At 45.7% G+C, this 17,814-nt stretch overlaps 1 protein-coding gene across 1 annotated transcript in view; it reads left to right on the top strand.

Annotated features, from left to right (window-relative positions):
• LOC139417919 (neurobeachin-like) overlaps positions 1-14,153 on the top strand; it is a 278,963-nt gene extending 264,810 nt beyond the window's left edge. The window contains exons 57-64 of the mRNA XM_071166910.1: positions 4,461-4,653; positions 4,729-4,800; positions 4,971-5,126; positions 6,962-7,132; positions 7,790-7,891; positions 7,984-8,180; positions 11,877-12,028; positions 13,240-14,153. Of these exons, the coding sequence (XP_071023011.1) occupies positions 4,461-4,653; positions 4,729-4,800; positions 4,971-5,126; positions 6,962-7,132; positions 7,790-7,891; positions 7,984-8,180; positions 11,877-12,028; positions 13,240-13,330 (1,134 nt within the window). The 3' untranslated portion in view covers positions 13,331-14,153. The remainder of the gene's footprint in view (positions 1-4,460; positions 4,654-4,728; positions 4,801-4,970; positions 5,127-6,961; positions 7,133-7,789; positions 7,892-7,983; positions 8,181-11,876; positions 12,029-13,239) is intronic.
• The last annotated feature ends 3,661 nt before the right edge of the window (positions 14,154-17,814 follow it).

Raw genomic sequence — 17,814 nt, 5'->3', positions numbered from 1 at the left:
GCCCAGACTTCAATCCAATTGAGAATCTGTGGTGTGATTTAAAGATTGCTGTACACCAGCGGAACCCTTCCAACTTGAAGGAGCTGGAGCAGTTTTGCCTTGAAGAATGGGCATAAATCCCAGTGGCTAGATGTGCCAAGCATATAGAGACATACTCCAAGAGACTTGCAGCTGTAATTGCTGCAAAAGGTGTCTCTACAGAGTATTGACTTTGGGGTGTATAGTTAGTTATACACGCTCAAGCTTCTGTATTTTTGGGTTCTTGTTTGTTTCACAATAAAAAACATGTTTATCTTCAAAGTGCATGTTGTGTAAATCAAACGATACAAACCCCCCATGGAGAGATCATCTGTTCACCTACGCTGCGCCTCACAAAGACAAAAATCTCATATTTGGACTCATCAGACCAAAGGACAGATTTCCACCGGTCGAATGTCCATTGCTCGTGTTTCTTGTCCCAAGCAAGTCTCGTCTTCTACTTGGTGTCCTTTAGTAGTGGTTTCTTTGCAGCAATTCAACCATGAAGGCCTGATTCACGCAGTCTCATCTGAAAAGTTGATGTTGAGATGTGTCTGTTACTTAAGCATTTATTGGGCTGCAATTTCTGAGACTGGTAACTCCAATGAACGTATCCTCTGCAGCAGAGGTAACTCTGGGTCTTCCTTTGGCGGTCCTCATGAGAGACCGTTTTTGCGACTGCACTTGAAGAAACTTTCAAAGTTCTTGAAATTTTCCGAATCTACTTTTTTCATTTTCATGTCTTAAAGTAATGATGGACTGTCATTTCTCTTTGCTTATTTGAGCTGTTCTTGCCATAATATGGACTTGGTATTTTACCAAATAGGGCTATCTTCTGTATACCGCCCTACCTTGTCACAACACAACTGATTGGCTCAAACGCATTAAGAAGGAAACAAATTACACAAATTAACTTTTAACAAGGCACACCTGTTAATTGAAATGCATTCCAGGTGACTACCTCATGAAGCTGGTTGAGAGAATGCCATGAGTGTGCAAAGCTGTCAACAAGGCAAAGGGTGGCTACTTTGATTTGTTTAAAACTACATGATTCCATATGTGTTATTTCATCGTTTTGATGTCTTCACTATTATTCTACAAGGTAGAAAATAGTAATTAAACAAGAAAAACCCTTGAAAGATTAGGTCCAAACTTTGACTGGTACTGTATATATTCCGTGAATAATATATACGGTATATATTTCCTTTATTCATGTATTTATTTGCAGCCTCCTCTCTCTCCCTAACCCTAACCCTAACCCTAACCCCTAACCCTAACCCTGACCCCCACGGGCCTGGGGTCAGTTAATCACAACCCAACTGGCTGGGTCCGAAAACACACTAAAACAGCAGGGGGACTGTCTGGTCCTGTCTAAGAAAAACTGCTGTTTTTTTATCCTTTGTTGAAAAATATTTCCAAATGTTTTGCTATGATGTGCCTCAATGAATACAACCCAGGTGACATAGGCTACTGGTTGCCTTTTGAGTATTTCTACTGTCCCCTACCCTCCCAGGACCAAGTCTGCTCTGGGGCTGCCCCAGGTCCTCGTGCCCCATAGTGTCATGGAGAGAGAGACCCAACTCCACCCCTGTTCCTAATACCTGCCTAACCAGCCAATATTTGCCCTTCTAACCAACCACCCAATACCAACCAATACCTGCCAAACATACAACCATCCATCTATCCAACCAACATCTGCCCTTCCAACCAACATCTGCCCTTCCAACCAACATCTGCCCTTCCAACCAATATCTGCCCTTCCAACCAATATCTGCCCTTCCAACCAATATCTGCCCTTCCAACCAATATCTGCCCTTCCAACCAATATCTGCCCTTCCAACCAACCAACATCTGCCCCTCCAAACCAACCAACATCTGCCATTCCAACCAACATCTGCCCTTCCAACCATACAACCATCCATCTATCCAACCAACATCTGCCCTTCCAACCAACATCTGCCCTTCCAACCAACATCTGCCCTTCCAACCAACATCTGCCCTTCCAACCAACATCTGCCCTTCCAACCAACATCTGCCCTTCCAACCAACATCTGCCCTTCCAACCAACATCTGCCATTCCAACCAACATCTGCCCTTCCAACCAACATCTGCCATTCCAACCAACATCTGCCATTCCAACCAACATCTGCCCTTCCAACCAACATCTGCCCTTCCAACCAACATCTGCCCTTCCAACCAACATCTGCCCTTCCAACCAACATCTGCCATTCCAACCAACCAACATCTGCCATTCCAACAAACATCTGCCCTTCCAACCAACATCTGCCCTTCCAACCAACATTTGCCCTTCCAACCAACATCTGCCATTCCAACCAATATCTGCCATTCCAACCAACATCTGCCCTTCCAACCAACATCTGCCCTTCCAACCAACCAACATCTGCCATTCCAACCAACATCCGCCCTTCCAACCAACATCTGCCCTTCCAACCAACCAACATCTGCCATTCCAGCCAATAACAACCCAACCAACCAATACCAACCAAAACATGCCCATCCATCCATCAAACCAATCAACCAACCAACCAACCAATCAATACCTGCCCAACCAACCAATATCTGCCCTTCCAACCAACACCAACCAATACCTGTCCATCCAACCAACCATTACCAACCATTACCTGTCTATTCCAACCAACCAACCAACCAACCAAATAATATCAACCAACCAACCATCCAACCAACCAATACCAACTATTACCTGCCTATTCCAACCAACCAACCAACCAATACCAACCAACCAATACCAACCAACCAATACCAACCAACCAATACCAACCAACCAACCAATACCAAACAACCAGCCAATACCAACCAATAACTGTCCATCCATCCATCCAATCAACCAACCAACCAATACCAACCATTACCTGCCTATTCCAACCAACCAACACCTGCACAACCAATCAAAACTAACCAATCAATACCAACCCTTAAGTTTGCAGAATTCCATAAAATGTCCCTACAGTCCCTTTTATTTTTCAGAAATCCTCAGAAATCCTGGTTGGATTAATCCTAAAATAAGCAGGAAAACCAGGATTTGTGGCCAACCAGAGATAGTTGGGAAAGTTATTTTAGAACCTACCAATCCTCCTTTCTTCTGGGTCTGAAGTCACCCTCTGTTCCTCAGTGTGTGCTCCTGCTTCTATCCTGTTCTCCCTCACTAATATACCTCTTCCCACCCCTCTTCCCTCCCCTCTTCCCACCCCTCTTCCCACCCCTCTTCCCATCCCACTTCTCAATTCCTCTTTCCATCACTTTCTCCCATACCTCTACCCCATCTTTCTCTCCTCCTCCCTCTCTCCTAAACCCCTTCTCCTAATCCCTTTCACCTCCTCCCTCTCTCCCCTCCCCCTCCTCCTTCTCTCCTCCCTCTCTCCTATTCCCTCTCACCTCCTCCCTCTCTCCCCTTCCCTCTCCTCCTTCTCTCCTAAACCCTCTCCTATTCCCTCTCACCTCCTCCCTCTCTCCTAATCCCTTTCTCCTCCTCCCTCTCTCTTCCTCCCCCTCCCTCTCCTTCTTCTCTCCTCCTCCCTCTCTCCTAAACCCTCTCTCCTAATCCCTCTCACCTCCTCCCTCTCCTATTCCCTCTCACCTCCGCCCTCTCTCCTAATCCCTTTCTCCTCCTCCCTCTCTCTTCCTCCCTCTCTCCTCCTCCCTCTCCTCCTTCTCTCCTACTCCCTCTCTCCTCATCCATCTCCCCTCCTTCCTCTCCCCTCCCTCTCTCCTCCTCCCTCTCCCCTCGTTCCTCTCCCCTCCTCCCTCTCCCTTCCTTCCTCTTTCCTCCTCCCTCTCCCCTCCTTCCTCTTTCCTTATCACTCTCTCATCATCCCTCTCCTCATCCCTCTCTCCTTCTCCATCTCCCCTCCTCCCTCTCTCCTAATCCCTCTCTTCCTCCCTCTCCTCCTTCTGTCCTCCTCCCTCTCTCCTAATCCCTCTCTTCCTCCCTCTCCTCCTTCTGTCCTCCTCCCTCTCTCCTCATCCATCTCCCCTCCTTCCTCTCTCTCCTCCTCCCTCTCTTCTCCTCCCTCTCCCCTCCTTCCTCTCTCCTAATCCCTCTCTCATCATCCCTCTCCTCATCTCTCTCTCCTTCTCCATCTCTCTTTCTCCATCCCATCCTCCCTCTCTCCTCCTCCCTCTCTCCTCATCCATCTCCCCTCCTTCCTCTCTCCTCATCCCTCTCTCCTAATTCCTCTCTCCTCCCTCTCTCCTCTTCCCTCGCTCCTCTTCCCTCTATCCTCCTCCCTCTCCCCTCTTCTCTCATCTCCTCCCCCTCTCTCCCCTCTCCCTTCTCCCCTCCCTCCCTCTCCTCTCCCTTCTCCCCTCCCTCTGCTGTCCCCTCTTCCCTCTCTTTCTTTCTCTCTTCCCCCTCTCTCCCCTCTCTCGCTCTCTCTCTCTCTCTCTCTCTTCTATCTCATCAGTGTTTTCTTCCCCAGAGTCCTCTGATGTTTAAGGACCAGATGCAGCAGGATGTGATCATGGTGCTGAAGTTCCCCTCCAACTCCCCTGTGACCCACGTAGCAGCCAACACCCTGCCTCACCTCTCTGTCCCTGCTGCTGTCACCGTCACCTGCAGCAGACTGTTCGCTGTCAACCGTTGGCACAACACCGTCGGTGAGTAGGGGGGAGAGTGGTGTGTGTGTGTGTGTGTGTGAGAGAGAGGTGTAACCATGCATTGTGTGTTCTCAGGTCTCCGTGGGGCTCCAGGTTACTCCCTAGAACAGGCTCATCACCTGCCCATTGAGATGGACCCTCTCATAGGTCAGAACACATCATCTTCCTTGGTCATGTGATACCCTGGTGGTAACACTTTTTGCCCAAATTAGAGTCCATAGGTTGTTAGGCATCAGATCATATACCATTATAGTTTCTATTAGCGTTTTTATATTGTGTGTGTGCGTGTGTGTGTGTGTGTGTGTGTGTGTGTGTAGCCAACAACTCAGGTGTGAGTAAGCGTCAGATCACAGACCTGGTGGACCAGAGCATCCAGATCAACACACACTGCTTCGTGGTTACCGCCGACAACCGCTACATCCTGGTCTGTGGCTTCTGGGACAAGAGCTTCAGAGTCTACTCTACCGAGACAGGTACCCGTCACAGTACTACTATACTACTACTATACGACTATACTATATACTATACTATATACTATCTATACTGGGACAAGAGCTTCAGAGTCTACTCCACCGAGACAGGTACCTGCCACAGTACTACTATACTACTACTATACGACTATACTATATACTATACTATATACTATACTATATACTATCTATACTGGGACAAGAGCTTCAGAGTCTACTCTACCGAGACAGGTACCTGTCACAGTACTACTATACTACTACTATACGACTATACTATATACTATACTATATACTATACTATATACTATCTATACTGGGACAAGAGCTTCAGAGTCTACTCTACCGAGACAGGTACCTGTCACAGTACTACTATACTACTACTATACGACTATACTATATACTATACTATATACTATCTATACTGGGACAACAGCTTCAAAGTCTACTCTACCGAGACAGGTACCTGCCACAGTACTACTATACTACTACTATACAACTATACTATATACTATCTATACTGGGACAAGAGCTTCAGAGTCTACTCTACCGAGACAGGTACCTGCCACAGTACTACTATACTACTACTATACTACTACTATACTACTATACTATATACTATACTATATACTATCTATACTGGGACAAGAGCTTCAGAGTCTACTCTACCGAGACAGGTACCTGCCACAGTACTACTATACTACTACTATACGACTATACTATATACTATACTATATACTATACTATATACTATCTATACTGGGACAAGAGCTTCAGAGTCTACTCCACCGAGACAGGTACCTGCCACAGTACTACTATACTACTACTATACGACTATACTATATACTATACTATATACTATACTATATACTATACTATATACTATCTATACTGGGACAAGAGCTTCAGAGTCTACTCCACCGAGACAGGTACCTGTCACAGTACTGCTATACTACTACTATACGACTATACTATATACTATACTATATACTATACTATATACTATCTATACTGGGACAAGAGCTTCAGAGTCTACTCCACTGGGACAGGTACCTGTCACAGTACTACTATACTACTACTATACGACTATACTATATACTATACTATATACTATACTATATACTATCTATACTGGGACAAGAGCTTCAGAGTCTACTCCACCGAGACAGGTACCTGCCACAGTACTACTATAGTATTACTATACTATATACTATCTATACTGGGACAAGAGCTTCAGAGTCTACTCCACCGAGACAGGTATTATTAAACAGCACTATGCCACACTACTTCACTATTCATTTCTTTCAACAACCCAGACGAGACATAATACTACTACTTTACTACTACAATGCGTCGACATTATTCCTCAATAGGTCTACATTATTCCTCAATACCACTACATTATTCCTCAATACCACTACATTATTCCTCAATAGGTCGACATTATTCCTCAATAGGTCTACATTATTCCTCAATACCACTACGTTATTCCTCAATAGGTCTACATTATTCCTCAATACCACTACATTATTCCTCAATACCACTACATTATTCCTCAATAGGTCTACATTATTCCTCAATAGGTCTACATTATTCCTCAATACCACTACATTATTCCTCAATACCACTACATTATTCCTCAATGCGTCAACATTATTCCTCAATGAGTCTACATTATTCCTCAATAGGTCTACATTATTCCTCGATCTGTCTACATTATTCCTCAATAGGTCTACATTATTCCTCGATCTGTCTACATTGTTCCTCAATATGTCTACATTATTCCTAAATGCCACTACATTATTCCTCAATACGTCCACATCTCTACCTCCTCCCTGTAGGTAAGTTGACCCAGATAGTTTTTGGCCACTGGGATGTGGTGACGTGCCTGGCCCGGTCAGAGAGCTACATCGGAGGGGACTGCTACATCGTGTCGGGGTCCAGAGACGCTACCCTGCTTCTGTGGTACTGGAGCGGACGCCATCACATCATTGGAGACAACCCCAACAACAGTAAGTCCGTGTGTGTGGAGGGGTGTGTTTGTGTGTGTTTGTGGGGTACATAGCAATATGCTTAATCTAAGAGGTGAAAGGGACTACGTTTCCTGTCCTTTTTACAATATTATCAGCACATTAATCTCTTGCCTTGTACAATGATCCCCAATGATCTCCAATGATTCCCAACGATCCCCACCGACTCCCAACGATCCCCAACGATCCCCACCGACTCCCAACGATCCCCAATGATCCCCAACGTTCCCCACCGACTCCCAACGATCCCCAATGTTCCCCAACGATCCCCACCGACTCCCAACGATCCCCAATGATCCCCAACGATCCCCACCGACTCCCAACGATCCCCAATGATCCCCAACGTTCCCCACCGACTCCCAACGATCCCCAACGATCCCCAACGATCCCCAACGATCCCCAATGATCCCCACCGACTCCCAACGATCCCCAACGATCCCCAACGATCCCCACCGACTCCCAACGATCCACAATGATCCCCAACGGTCCCCACCGACTCCCAACGGTCCCCAACGGTCCCCAACGATCATTTTGATCTCCATGAACAGATACTTTCCCCATTTTTAATCTTTGTGTGTCACATTTGATTTAAAGTGTATTTAGTCTCAATACATTTGAATGAATAAATATGTTTCCTAGGTGACTACCCTGCTCCGAGAGCCGTGCTGACGGGTCATGACCATGAGGTGGTGTGTGTCTCTGTCTGCGCTGAGCTGGGACTGGTCATTAGCGGGGCCAAAGGTCAGTGTGAGTGTGTGTGTGTGTGTGTGTGTGCGTGTGTGTGTGTGTGTTTCTAAATCTCTATCCCTTCTCCCTCCCCCCCCTTCCTCCAGAGGGTCCATGTCTGGTCCATACTATAACAGGGGATCTGCTGCGGGCCCTGGAGGGCCCAGAGTCGTGCCTGAGGCCCCGCCTCATCTCTGTGTCCAGCGAGGGCCACTGTGTCGTCTGTTATGAGAGAGGACGCTTCTGTAACTTCAGCATCAACGGGAAACTGCTGGCTCAGATGGAGGTCAACGACTCAACAAGGGTACGACCACGGATACAGTATATATATCAAATCAGGTCAAATTGTATGGGTCACATACACACGGTTAGCAGACGTTATGGGTCACATACACACGGTTAGCAGACGTTATTGGTCACATACACACGGTTAGCAGACGTTATTGGTCACATACACACGGTTAGCAGACGTTATGGGTCACATACACACGGTTAGCAGACGTTATTGGTCACATACACACGGTTAGCAGATGTTATTGGTCACATACACACGGTTAGCAGACGTTATGGGTCACATACACACGGTTAGCAGACGTTATTGGTCACATACACACGGTTAGCAGACGTTATGGGTCACATACACACGGTTAGCAGACGTTATGGGTCACATACACACGGTTAGCAGACGTTATTGGTCACATACACACGGTTAGCAGACGTTATTGGTCACATACACACGGTTAGCAGACGTTATTGGTCACATACAAACGGTTAGCAGACGTTATTGGTCACATACAAACGGTTAGCAGACGTTATTGGTCACATACACACGGTTAGCAGACGTTATTGGTCACATACACACGGTTAGCAGACGTTATTGGTCACATACACACGGTTAGCAGACGTTATTGGTCACATACACACGGTTAGCAGACGTTATTGGTCACATACACACGGTTAGCAGACGTTATGGGTCACATACACACGGTTAGCAGACGTTATTGGTCACATACACACGGTTAGCAGATGTTATTGGTCACATACACACGGTTAGCAGACGTTATGGGTCACATACACACGGTTAGCAGACGTTATTGGTCACATACACACGGTTAGCAGACGTTAGCAGACGTTGGGTCACATACACACGGTTAGCAGACGTTATGGGTCACATACACACGGTTAGCAGACGTTATTGGTCACATACACACGGTTAGCAGACGTTATTGGTCACATACACACGGTTAGCAGACGTTATTGGTCACATACACATGGTTAGCAGACGTTATTGGTCACATACACACGGTTAGCAGACGTTATTGGTCACATACACACGGTTAGCAGACGTTATTGTGAGTGTAGTGAAATGCTTCTAGATCCGACAGTGCAGCAGGATCTAACAAGTAATATCTAACAATTCAACAACAGAACCTAATACACACATCTAGTAAAGGAATGGGATAAGAATATACAGTGCCTTGCGAAAGTATTCGGCCCCCTTGAACTTTGCGACCTTTTGCCACATTTCAGGCTTCAAACATAAAGATATAAAACTGTATTTTTTTGTGAAGAATCAACAACAAGTGGGACACAATCATGAAGTGGAACGACATTTATTGGATATTTAAAACTTTTTTAACAGTTCAAAAACTGAAAAATTGGGCGTGCAAAATTATTCAGCCCCTTTACTTTCAGTGCAGCAAACTCTCTCCAGAAGGATCTCTGAATGATCCAATGTTGACCTAAATTACTAATGATGATAAATACAATCCACCTGTGTGTAATCAAGTCTCCGTATAAATGCACCTGCACTGTGATAGTCTCAGAGGTCCGTTAAAAGCGCAGAGAGCATCATGAAGAACAAGGAACACACCAGGCAGGTCCGAGATACTGTTGTGAAGAAGTTTAAAGCCGGATTTGGATACCAAAAGATTTCCCAAGCTTTAAACATCCCAAGGAGCACTGTGCAAGCGATAATATTGAAATGGAAGGAGTATCAGACCACTGCAAATCTACCAAGACCTGGCCGTCCCTCTAAACTTTCAGTTCATACAAGGAGAAGACTGATCAGAGATGCAGCCAAGAGGCCCATGATCACTCTGGATGAACTGCAGAGATCTACAGCTGAGGTGGGAGACTCTGTCCATAGGACAACAATCAGTCGTATATTGCACAAATCTGGCCTTTATGGAAGAGTGGCAAGAAGAAAGCCATTTCTTAAAGATATCCATAAAAAGTGTTGTTTAAAGTTTGCCACAAGCCACCTGGGAGACACACCAAACATGTGGAAGAAGGTGCTCTGGTCAGATGAAACCAAAATTGAACTTTTTGGCAACAATGCAAAACGTTATGTTTGGCGTAAAAGCAACACATCTGAACACACCATCCCCACTGTCAAACATGGTGGTGGCAGCATCATGGTTTGGGCCTGATTTTCTTCAGCAGGGACAGGGAAGATGGTTAAAATTGATGGGAAGATGGATGGAGCCAAATACAGGACCATTCTGGAAGAAAACCTGATGGAGTCTGCAAAAGTAAATAAAAAAAGTAAAAAATTATTTTGCACGCCCAATTTTTCAGTTTTTGATTTGTTAAAAAAGTTTGAAATATCCAATAAATGTCGTTCCACTTCATGATTGTGTCCCACTTGTTGTTGATTCTTCACAAAAAAATACAGTTTTATATCTTTATGTTTGAAGCCTGAAATATGGCAAAAGGTCGCAAAGTTCAAGGGGGCCGAATACTTTCGCAAGGCACTGTAGCCTCCACACTGACTCTGTACTGGTACCCCCCTGTATATAGCCTCGTTATTGTTGTTCTTATTGTGTTACTTTTTTACATTTTTATTTTAGTCTACTAAATATTAAATATTTTCTTATTTTTGAACTACACTATTGGTTAAGGGCTTGTAAGTAAAGCATTTCACGGTAAAGTTGTTGTATTCGGTGCATGTGATAAATAAAGTTTTATCTGATACATTATATCAGTATTATTAGTATTATATATTATAAACTTCTGGCTCAGAGGTCAATGACTCTCTTGGAAAAAAGGTGCTAAGTGTTACTATACAGGGTTGGTCAGTAGAACAGGTTCTCCACAATCACCCGACCTCAACCCAGTTGAGATGTGCTGGGATGAGTTGGACTGCAGAGTGAAGGAAAAGCAGCCAACAACAGTACAGGTTCTCCACAATCACCCAAACTCAACCCAGTTCAGATGTGCTGGGATGAGTTGGACTGAAGAGTGAAGGAAAAGCAGCCAACAAGTGCTCAGCATATGTGGAAGCTCCTTCAAGACAGTTGGAAAAGCATTCCAGGTGAAGCTGGTTGAGAGAATGCCAAGAGTGTGCAAAGCTGTAATCAAGGCAAAATGTGGCTACTTTGAAGAATCTAAAATATATTTTGATATGTTTACCACTTTTTTTGGTTACTACATGATTCCATATGTGTTATATCATAGTGTTGATGGCTTCACTATTATTCTACAATGTAAAAACAAATATAAAGAAAAACCCTTGAATGAGGTGTTCTAAAATGTTTGACTGGTACAGTAAATAATCCTTATAAGGATCCATTAGGAACTTGCGCTAGCACGCACACACACACACACACAAACTAATCCACGTCTGCTGGTTTTCTTGTGGGTTCATAACTTTCTTATTCAGTCTCTCTCTCTCCCGCACTTCTCTCTTCCTCCTCTTCCGCACTCTCTCTGCCTCCCTTCCCATCGCTTCCTTCTTTCTCTCTCTTTCTCTCTCCTTCCTGCCTTTTTTCCTCCCTCCATCTCTCCCTCCCCCTCCCTTCCCTCCCTCCCCCTCCCCTCCCTCCCTCCCTCCCCCTCCCCTCCCTCCCTCCCTCCCTCCCCCTCCCCCCCTCCCTCCCTCCCTCCCTCCCTCCCTCCCTCCCTTCCCCTCCATTCCCCTCCCTCCCTTCATCCCCCTCCCTCCCTTCCCCTTCCCCCCTTCCCCTCCCTCCCCCTCCCTCCCTTCCCCTCCCTCCAGGCGATCCTGTTGAGTAGTGACGGTCAGAACCTGGTGACAGGAGGAGACAACGGGGTGGTGGAGGTGTGGCAGGCCTGTGACTTCAAACAGCTCTACATCTACCCAGGCTGTGACGCTGGCATCCGCGCCATGGACCTCTCTCACGACCAGAGGTGGGTAGGACGGGAGGGAGGGAGGGGAGGTGGTCAGTCTTTTTCATGTTTCTGTTTTCACGCATTCTGCATTGTTTCTGAACCAGACTGACCAGAACCAGAGTGACCAGAACCAGACTGACCAGAACCAGACTGACCGGGTCCAGACTGACCAGAACCAGACTGACCAGAACCAGACTGACCAGAACCAGACTGACCGGAACCAGACTGACCGGAACCAGACTGACCAGAACCAGACTGACCAGAACCAGACTGACCGGAACCAGACTGACCAGAACCAGACTGACCGGAACCAGACTGACCAGAACCAGACTGACCAGAACCAGACTGACCGGAACCAGACTGACCGGAACCAGACTGACCAGAACCAGACTGAAGAGAACCAGACTGACCGGAACCAGACTGACCGGAACCAGACTGACCGGAACCAGACTGACCAGAACCAGACTGACCGGGTCATGCTGACCAGAACCAGACTGACCAGAACCAGACTGACCAGAACCAGACTGACCAGAACCAGACTGACCGGGTCATGCTGACCAGAACCAGACTGACCGGGTCATGCTGACCAGAACCAGACTGACCGGAACCAGACTGACCAGAACCAGACTGACCAGAACCAGACTGACCGGGTCATGCTGACCAGAACCAGACTGACCAGAACCAGACTGACCAGAACCAGACTGACCGGGTCCAGACTGACCAGAACCAGACTGACCGGGTCCAGACTGACCAGAACCAGACTGACCGGGTCATGCTGACCAGAACCAGACTGACCAGAACCAGACTGACCAGAACCAGACTGACCGGAACCAGACTGACCAGAACCAGACTGACCAGAACCAGACTGACCGGGTCATGCTGACCAGAACCAGACTGACCAGAACCAGACTGACCGGAACCAGACTGACCGGAACCAGACTGACCAGAACCAGACTGACCAGAACCAGACTGACCGGGTCATGCTGGTCTGATGCGGTTTCCTTCTTATGTGTTGCTCAGTTGGTTTGCAGCGCCAGGATAGTGGATTAGATTCCCAGGACGTAAAATGTACGCACGCATGACCGGAAGTCACTTTTGGATTAAAAGCATCTGCAAACTATATTATGGTTTGACGTGGTCTCTGTCTGTCTGCTAACTATATTATAGTTTGACGTGTTCTCTGTCTGCAAACTATATTATGGTTTGACGTGGTCTCTGTCTGTCTGCAGGACTCTGATCACTGGCATGGCGTCTGGCAGCATCGTAGCTTTCAACATCGACTTCAACCGCTGGCACTACGAACACCAGAACAGGTACTGAGGAGGACAAACACGAGACGAGGAGAGAGAGGAAGACGAGCACCAGGCGAGGAGAGAGAGGAAGACGAGCACGAGACGAGGAGAGAGAGGAGGACAAGCACGAGATGAAGAGAGAGAGGAAGACGAGCACCAGACGAGGAGAGAGAGGAAGACGAGCACGAGACGAGGAGAGAGAGGAAGACGAGCACGAGACGAGGAGAGAGAGGAGGACAAGCACGAGACGAGGAGAGAGAGGAAGACGAGCACCAGACGAGGAGAGAGAGGAGGACGAGCACGAGACGAGGAGAGAGAGGAAGACGAGCACCAGACGAGAAGAGAGAGGTCAAGCTGTAAACAACAGCTACAAAAATGAAGAATAAGAGGTTGAAAAGCCACTAAAACTCTACTTCCTGTGATGAGTTTCACTTGAGAAGGAAGAGCGAGCATCACAGCTACTGTAGGACATCTTGTCTGCCATTTCAACCCTAACAGCCACATGACACCCCTGATGGGATCCTTATATTAATGAACTAAGATATAGAGTAAGGAGAAGATCAAATCTACTGCTAGACTTTGACTGAGGTTGAACAGACCCATACAGGACTTTTAATGTTTGAGAATATTCACTGTTAATGGACAGAACGCTTATCGCTTCACAGGACAATGTACATTACTTAAAAAAAATGGGTTTTGTTGCTTTAGGGTTTAGTTATTTTGTTATGTTTTTTTTTACATTATTTCTCTTTTGTTTCTAGTTTCTAGTTTTAAAGGGTGGGAGATGTGGTCCAGACTAACACAGAAAGTTCAAACTGGTCGAAACTGAATTGAACAGGTTTAAAACTGTATTGAACTGGTTTGACCCTGTATTGAACTGGTTTGACCCTGGATTGAACTGGTTTGACCCTGGATTGCACTGGTTTGACCCTGGATTGAACTGGTTTGACCCTGTATTGAACTGGTTTGACCCTGTATTGAACTGGTTTGACCCTGGATTGAACTGGTTTGACCCTGTATTGAACTGGTTTTACCCTGTATTGAACTGGTTTGACCCTGGATTGCACTGGTTTGACCCTGGATTGAACTGGTTTGACCCTGTATTGAACTGGTTTGACCCTGGATTGCACTGGTTTGACCCTGGATTGAACTGGTTTGACCCTGTATTGAACTGGTTTGACACTGGATTGAACTGGTTTGACCCTGTATTGAACTGGTTTTACCCTGTATTGAACTGGTTTGACCCTGGATTGAACTGGTTTGACCCTGTATTGAACTGGTTTGACCCTGTATTGAACTGGTTTGACCTTGTATTGAACTGGTTTGACCCTGTATTGAACTGGTTTGACCCTGGATTGAACTGGTTTGACCCTGGATTGAACTGGTTTGACCCTGGATTGAACTGGTTTGACCCTGTATTGAACTGGTTTGACCCTGGATTGAACTGGTTTGACCCTGTATTGAACTGGTTTGACCCTGTATTGAACTGGTTTGACCCTGGATTGAACTGGTTTGACCCTGTATTGAACTGGTTTGACCCTGGATTGAACTGGTTTGACCCTGGATTGAACTGGTTTGACCCTGTATTGAACTGGTTTGACCCTGTATTGAACTGGTTTGACCCTATATTGAACTGGTTTGACCCTTGATTGAACTGGTTTGACCCTGTATTGAACTGGTTTGACCCTGGATTGCACTGGTTTGACCCTGGATTGAACTGGTTTGACCCTGTATTGAACTGGTTTGACCCTGGATTGAACTGGTTTGACCCTGTATTGAACTGGTTTGACCCTGGATTGAACTGGTTTGACCCTGGATTGAACTGGTTTGACCCTGGATTGAACTGGTTTGACCCTGGATTGAACTGGTTTGACCCTGTATTGAACTGGTTTGACCCTGTATTGAACTGGTTTGACCCTGTATTGAACTGGTTTGACCCTGTATTGAACTGGTTTGACCCTGTATTGAACTGGTTTGACCCTGTATTGAACTGGTTTGACCCTGGATTGAACTGGTTTGACCCTGTATTGAACTGGTTTGACCCTGGATTGAACTGGTTTGACCCTGGATTGAACTGGTTTGACCCTGGATTGAACTGGTTTGACCCTGTATTGAACTGGTTTGACCCTGGATTGAACTGGTTTGACCCTGGATTGAACTGGTTTGACCCTGGATTGAACTGGTTTGACCCTGTATTGAACTGGTTTGACCCTGGATTGAACTGGTTTGACCCTGGATTGAACTGGTTTGACCCTGTATTGAACTGGTTTGACCCTGTATTGAACTGGTTTGACCTTGTATTGAACTGGTTTGACCCTGCATTGAACTGGTTTGACCTTGTATTGAACTGGTTTGACCCTGGATTGAACTGGTTTGACCTTGTATTGAACTGGTTTGACCCTGTATTGAACTGGTTTGACCTTGTATTGAACTGGTTTGACCTTGTATTGAACTGGTTTGCCCTGTATTGAACTGGTTTGACCCTGTATTGAACTGGTTTGACCCTGTATTGAACTGGTTTGACCCTGGATTGAACTGGTCTGAAGCAGTACTTCCCATTAAAGAAAACAGATGCTGTTGGCTTAAACTCATATCGAGTAAATTATATTTCTTTTCGTTTCATATTATTTTGTTTTGATTTCATTTCTTACGTTTGATTTATTTTATTTCAGTTAATTTATTTTTGTTATATATATATTTTTTCATTACCCCCTTGGGAGGTGAATATGATTTCTGTAAATACTGTTTTGTTTCCTAGTCTCTGTGTCAATGATTGACAAGCAGGAATAGATCACAGTCCTCACTCCTATCACCACACAGACCATCACTTTTCATTTCTTAATGACTTTCTGTGTAATAATAGCGATGGCAATGATGATGACTGTGATGATGAAGAAATGTTTCGCTGACGCCATCAAATGATGACATCTACCAGATATCCACAAGACAAGTTTGATTTTCTTTGTATATTTGGTGATTGTTTTGTCAAATATGTACATATAGTCTTGGTTTCAGGCTACAGGCGTCACAGAGAGGGAGTTTGATAGACTTCAGGCTACGACAGACAGGCGTCACAGAGAGGGAGTTTGATAGACTTCAGGCTACAACGGACAGGCCTCACAGAGAGGGAGTTTGATAGACTTCAGGCTACGACAGACAGGCCTCACAGAGAGGGAGTTTGATAGACTTCAGGCTACGACAGACAGGCCTCACAGAGAGGGAGTTTGATAGACTTCAGGCTACGACGGACAGGCTTCACAGAGAGGGAGTTTGATAGACTTCAGGCTACGACGGACAGGCTTCACAGAGAGGGAGTTCGATAGACTTCAGGCTACGACGGACAGGCCTCACAGAGAGGGAGTTTGATAGACTTCAGGCTACGACGGACAGGCCTCACAGAGAGGGAGTTTGATAGACTTCAGGCTACGACAGACAGGCTTCACAGAGAGGGAGTTTGATAGACTTCAGGCTACAACGGACAGGCCTCACAGAGAGGGAGTTTGATAGACTTCAGGCTACGACGGACAGGCCTCACAGAGAGGGAGTTTGATAGACTTCAGGCTACGACAGACAGGCTTCACAGAGAGGGAGTTTGATAGACTTCAGGCTACGACGGACAGGCCTCACAGAGAGGGAGTTTGATAGACTTCAGGCTACGACAGACAGGCCTCACAGAGAGGGAGTTTGATAGACTTCAGGCTACGACAGACAGGCCTCACAGAGAGGGAGTTTGATAGACTTCAGGCTACGACAGACAGGCGTCACAGAGAGGGAGTTTGATAGACTTCAGGCTACAACGGACAGGCCTCACAGAGAGGGAGTTTGATAACGTAAAAAGGAAACGTTCACTCATTCACATTTGTCAGTTTATTTAAAGAAAGGAAGACAAAAAAAAAGAATTGATTCAGTGTCAAAACGTTTTGTTCTTGTATTCACACTTTGCATCAAATCACATATTATTTATTAGCCTGGTGATTATTTCCTGTCACATGACCCTTAAGTTAATTAAGTTAAGTTAATTAAGACCAGAGGGAGGGAGGGAGGGGGAGGAGAGACAGGAAGTACTCACTCACACCCAAAAACAGGTTCAATTTATGGATCCAAAAAAAAGGTCAAATATTTTTGGGATCTATGAAATCCCCCCTCCCCCCCCAAAAAAAACAACTATTGTATTCATGTTTTATTGCAAAGATGTAAAATATGACCACGTGTGAGTTGGAAGTTGGAAGAAAATACAAATCAAACATGCAAATAATTTGTTGATCTGCCTTTTCATTTGTAACGATTTGAGTGATTGTCATCATGCTAAATGATGTTAACAAAATAAAACATTTCAGTTTGGTGCCATTTTGTTCTGTAAATATGGGTCATATGGTAAGCAAATGGCAGGGCAGTAAAGCCATGATCCTCATTAACCTCATCGAAATGACAGGGCAGTAAAGCCATTAGCCTCATTACCTCATCGAAATGACAGGGCAGTAAAGCCATGATCCTCATTACCTCATCGAAATG

The sequence above is a fragment of the Oncorhynchus clarkii genome, chromosome 10 (assembly GCF_045791955.1).
Source record: "Oncorhynchus clarkii lewisi isolate Uvic-CL-2024 chromosome 10, UVic_Ocla_1.0, whole genome shotgun sequence".
Classification (NCBI taxonomy): domain Eukaryota; kingdom Metazoa; phylum Chordata; class Actinopteri; order Salmoniformes; family Salmonidae; genus Oncorhynchus; species Oncorhynchus clarkii.
The sequence above is the reverse complement of the archived record's forward strand: the minus strand, read 5'-3'. Positions and strand labels throughout refer to the sequence as shown.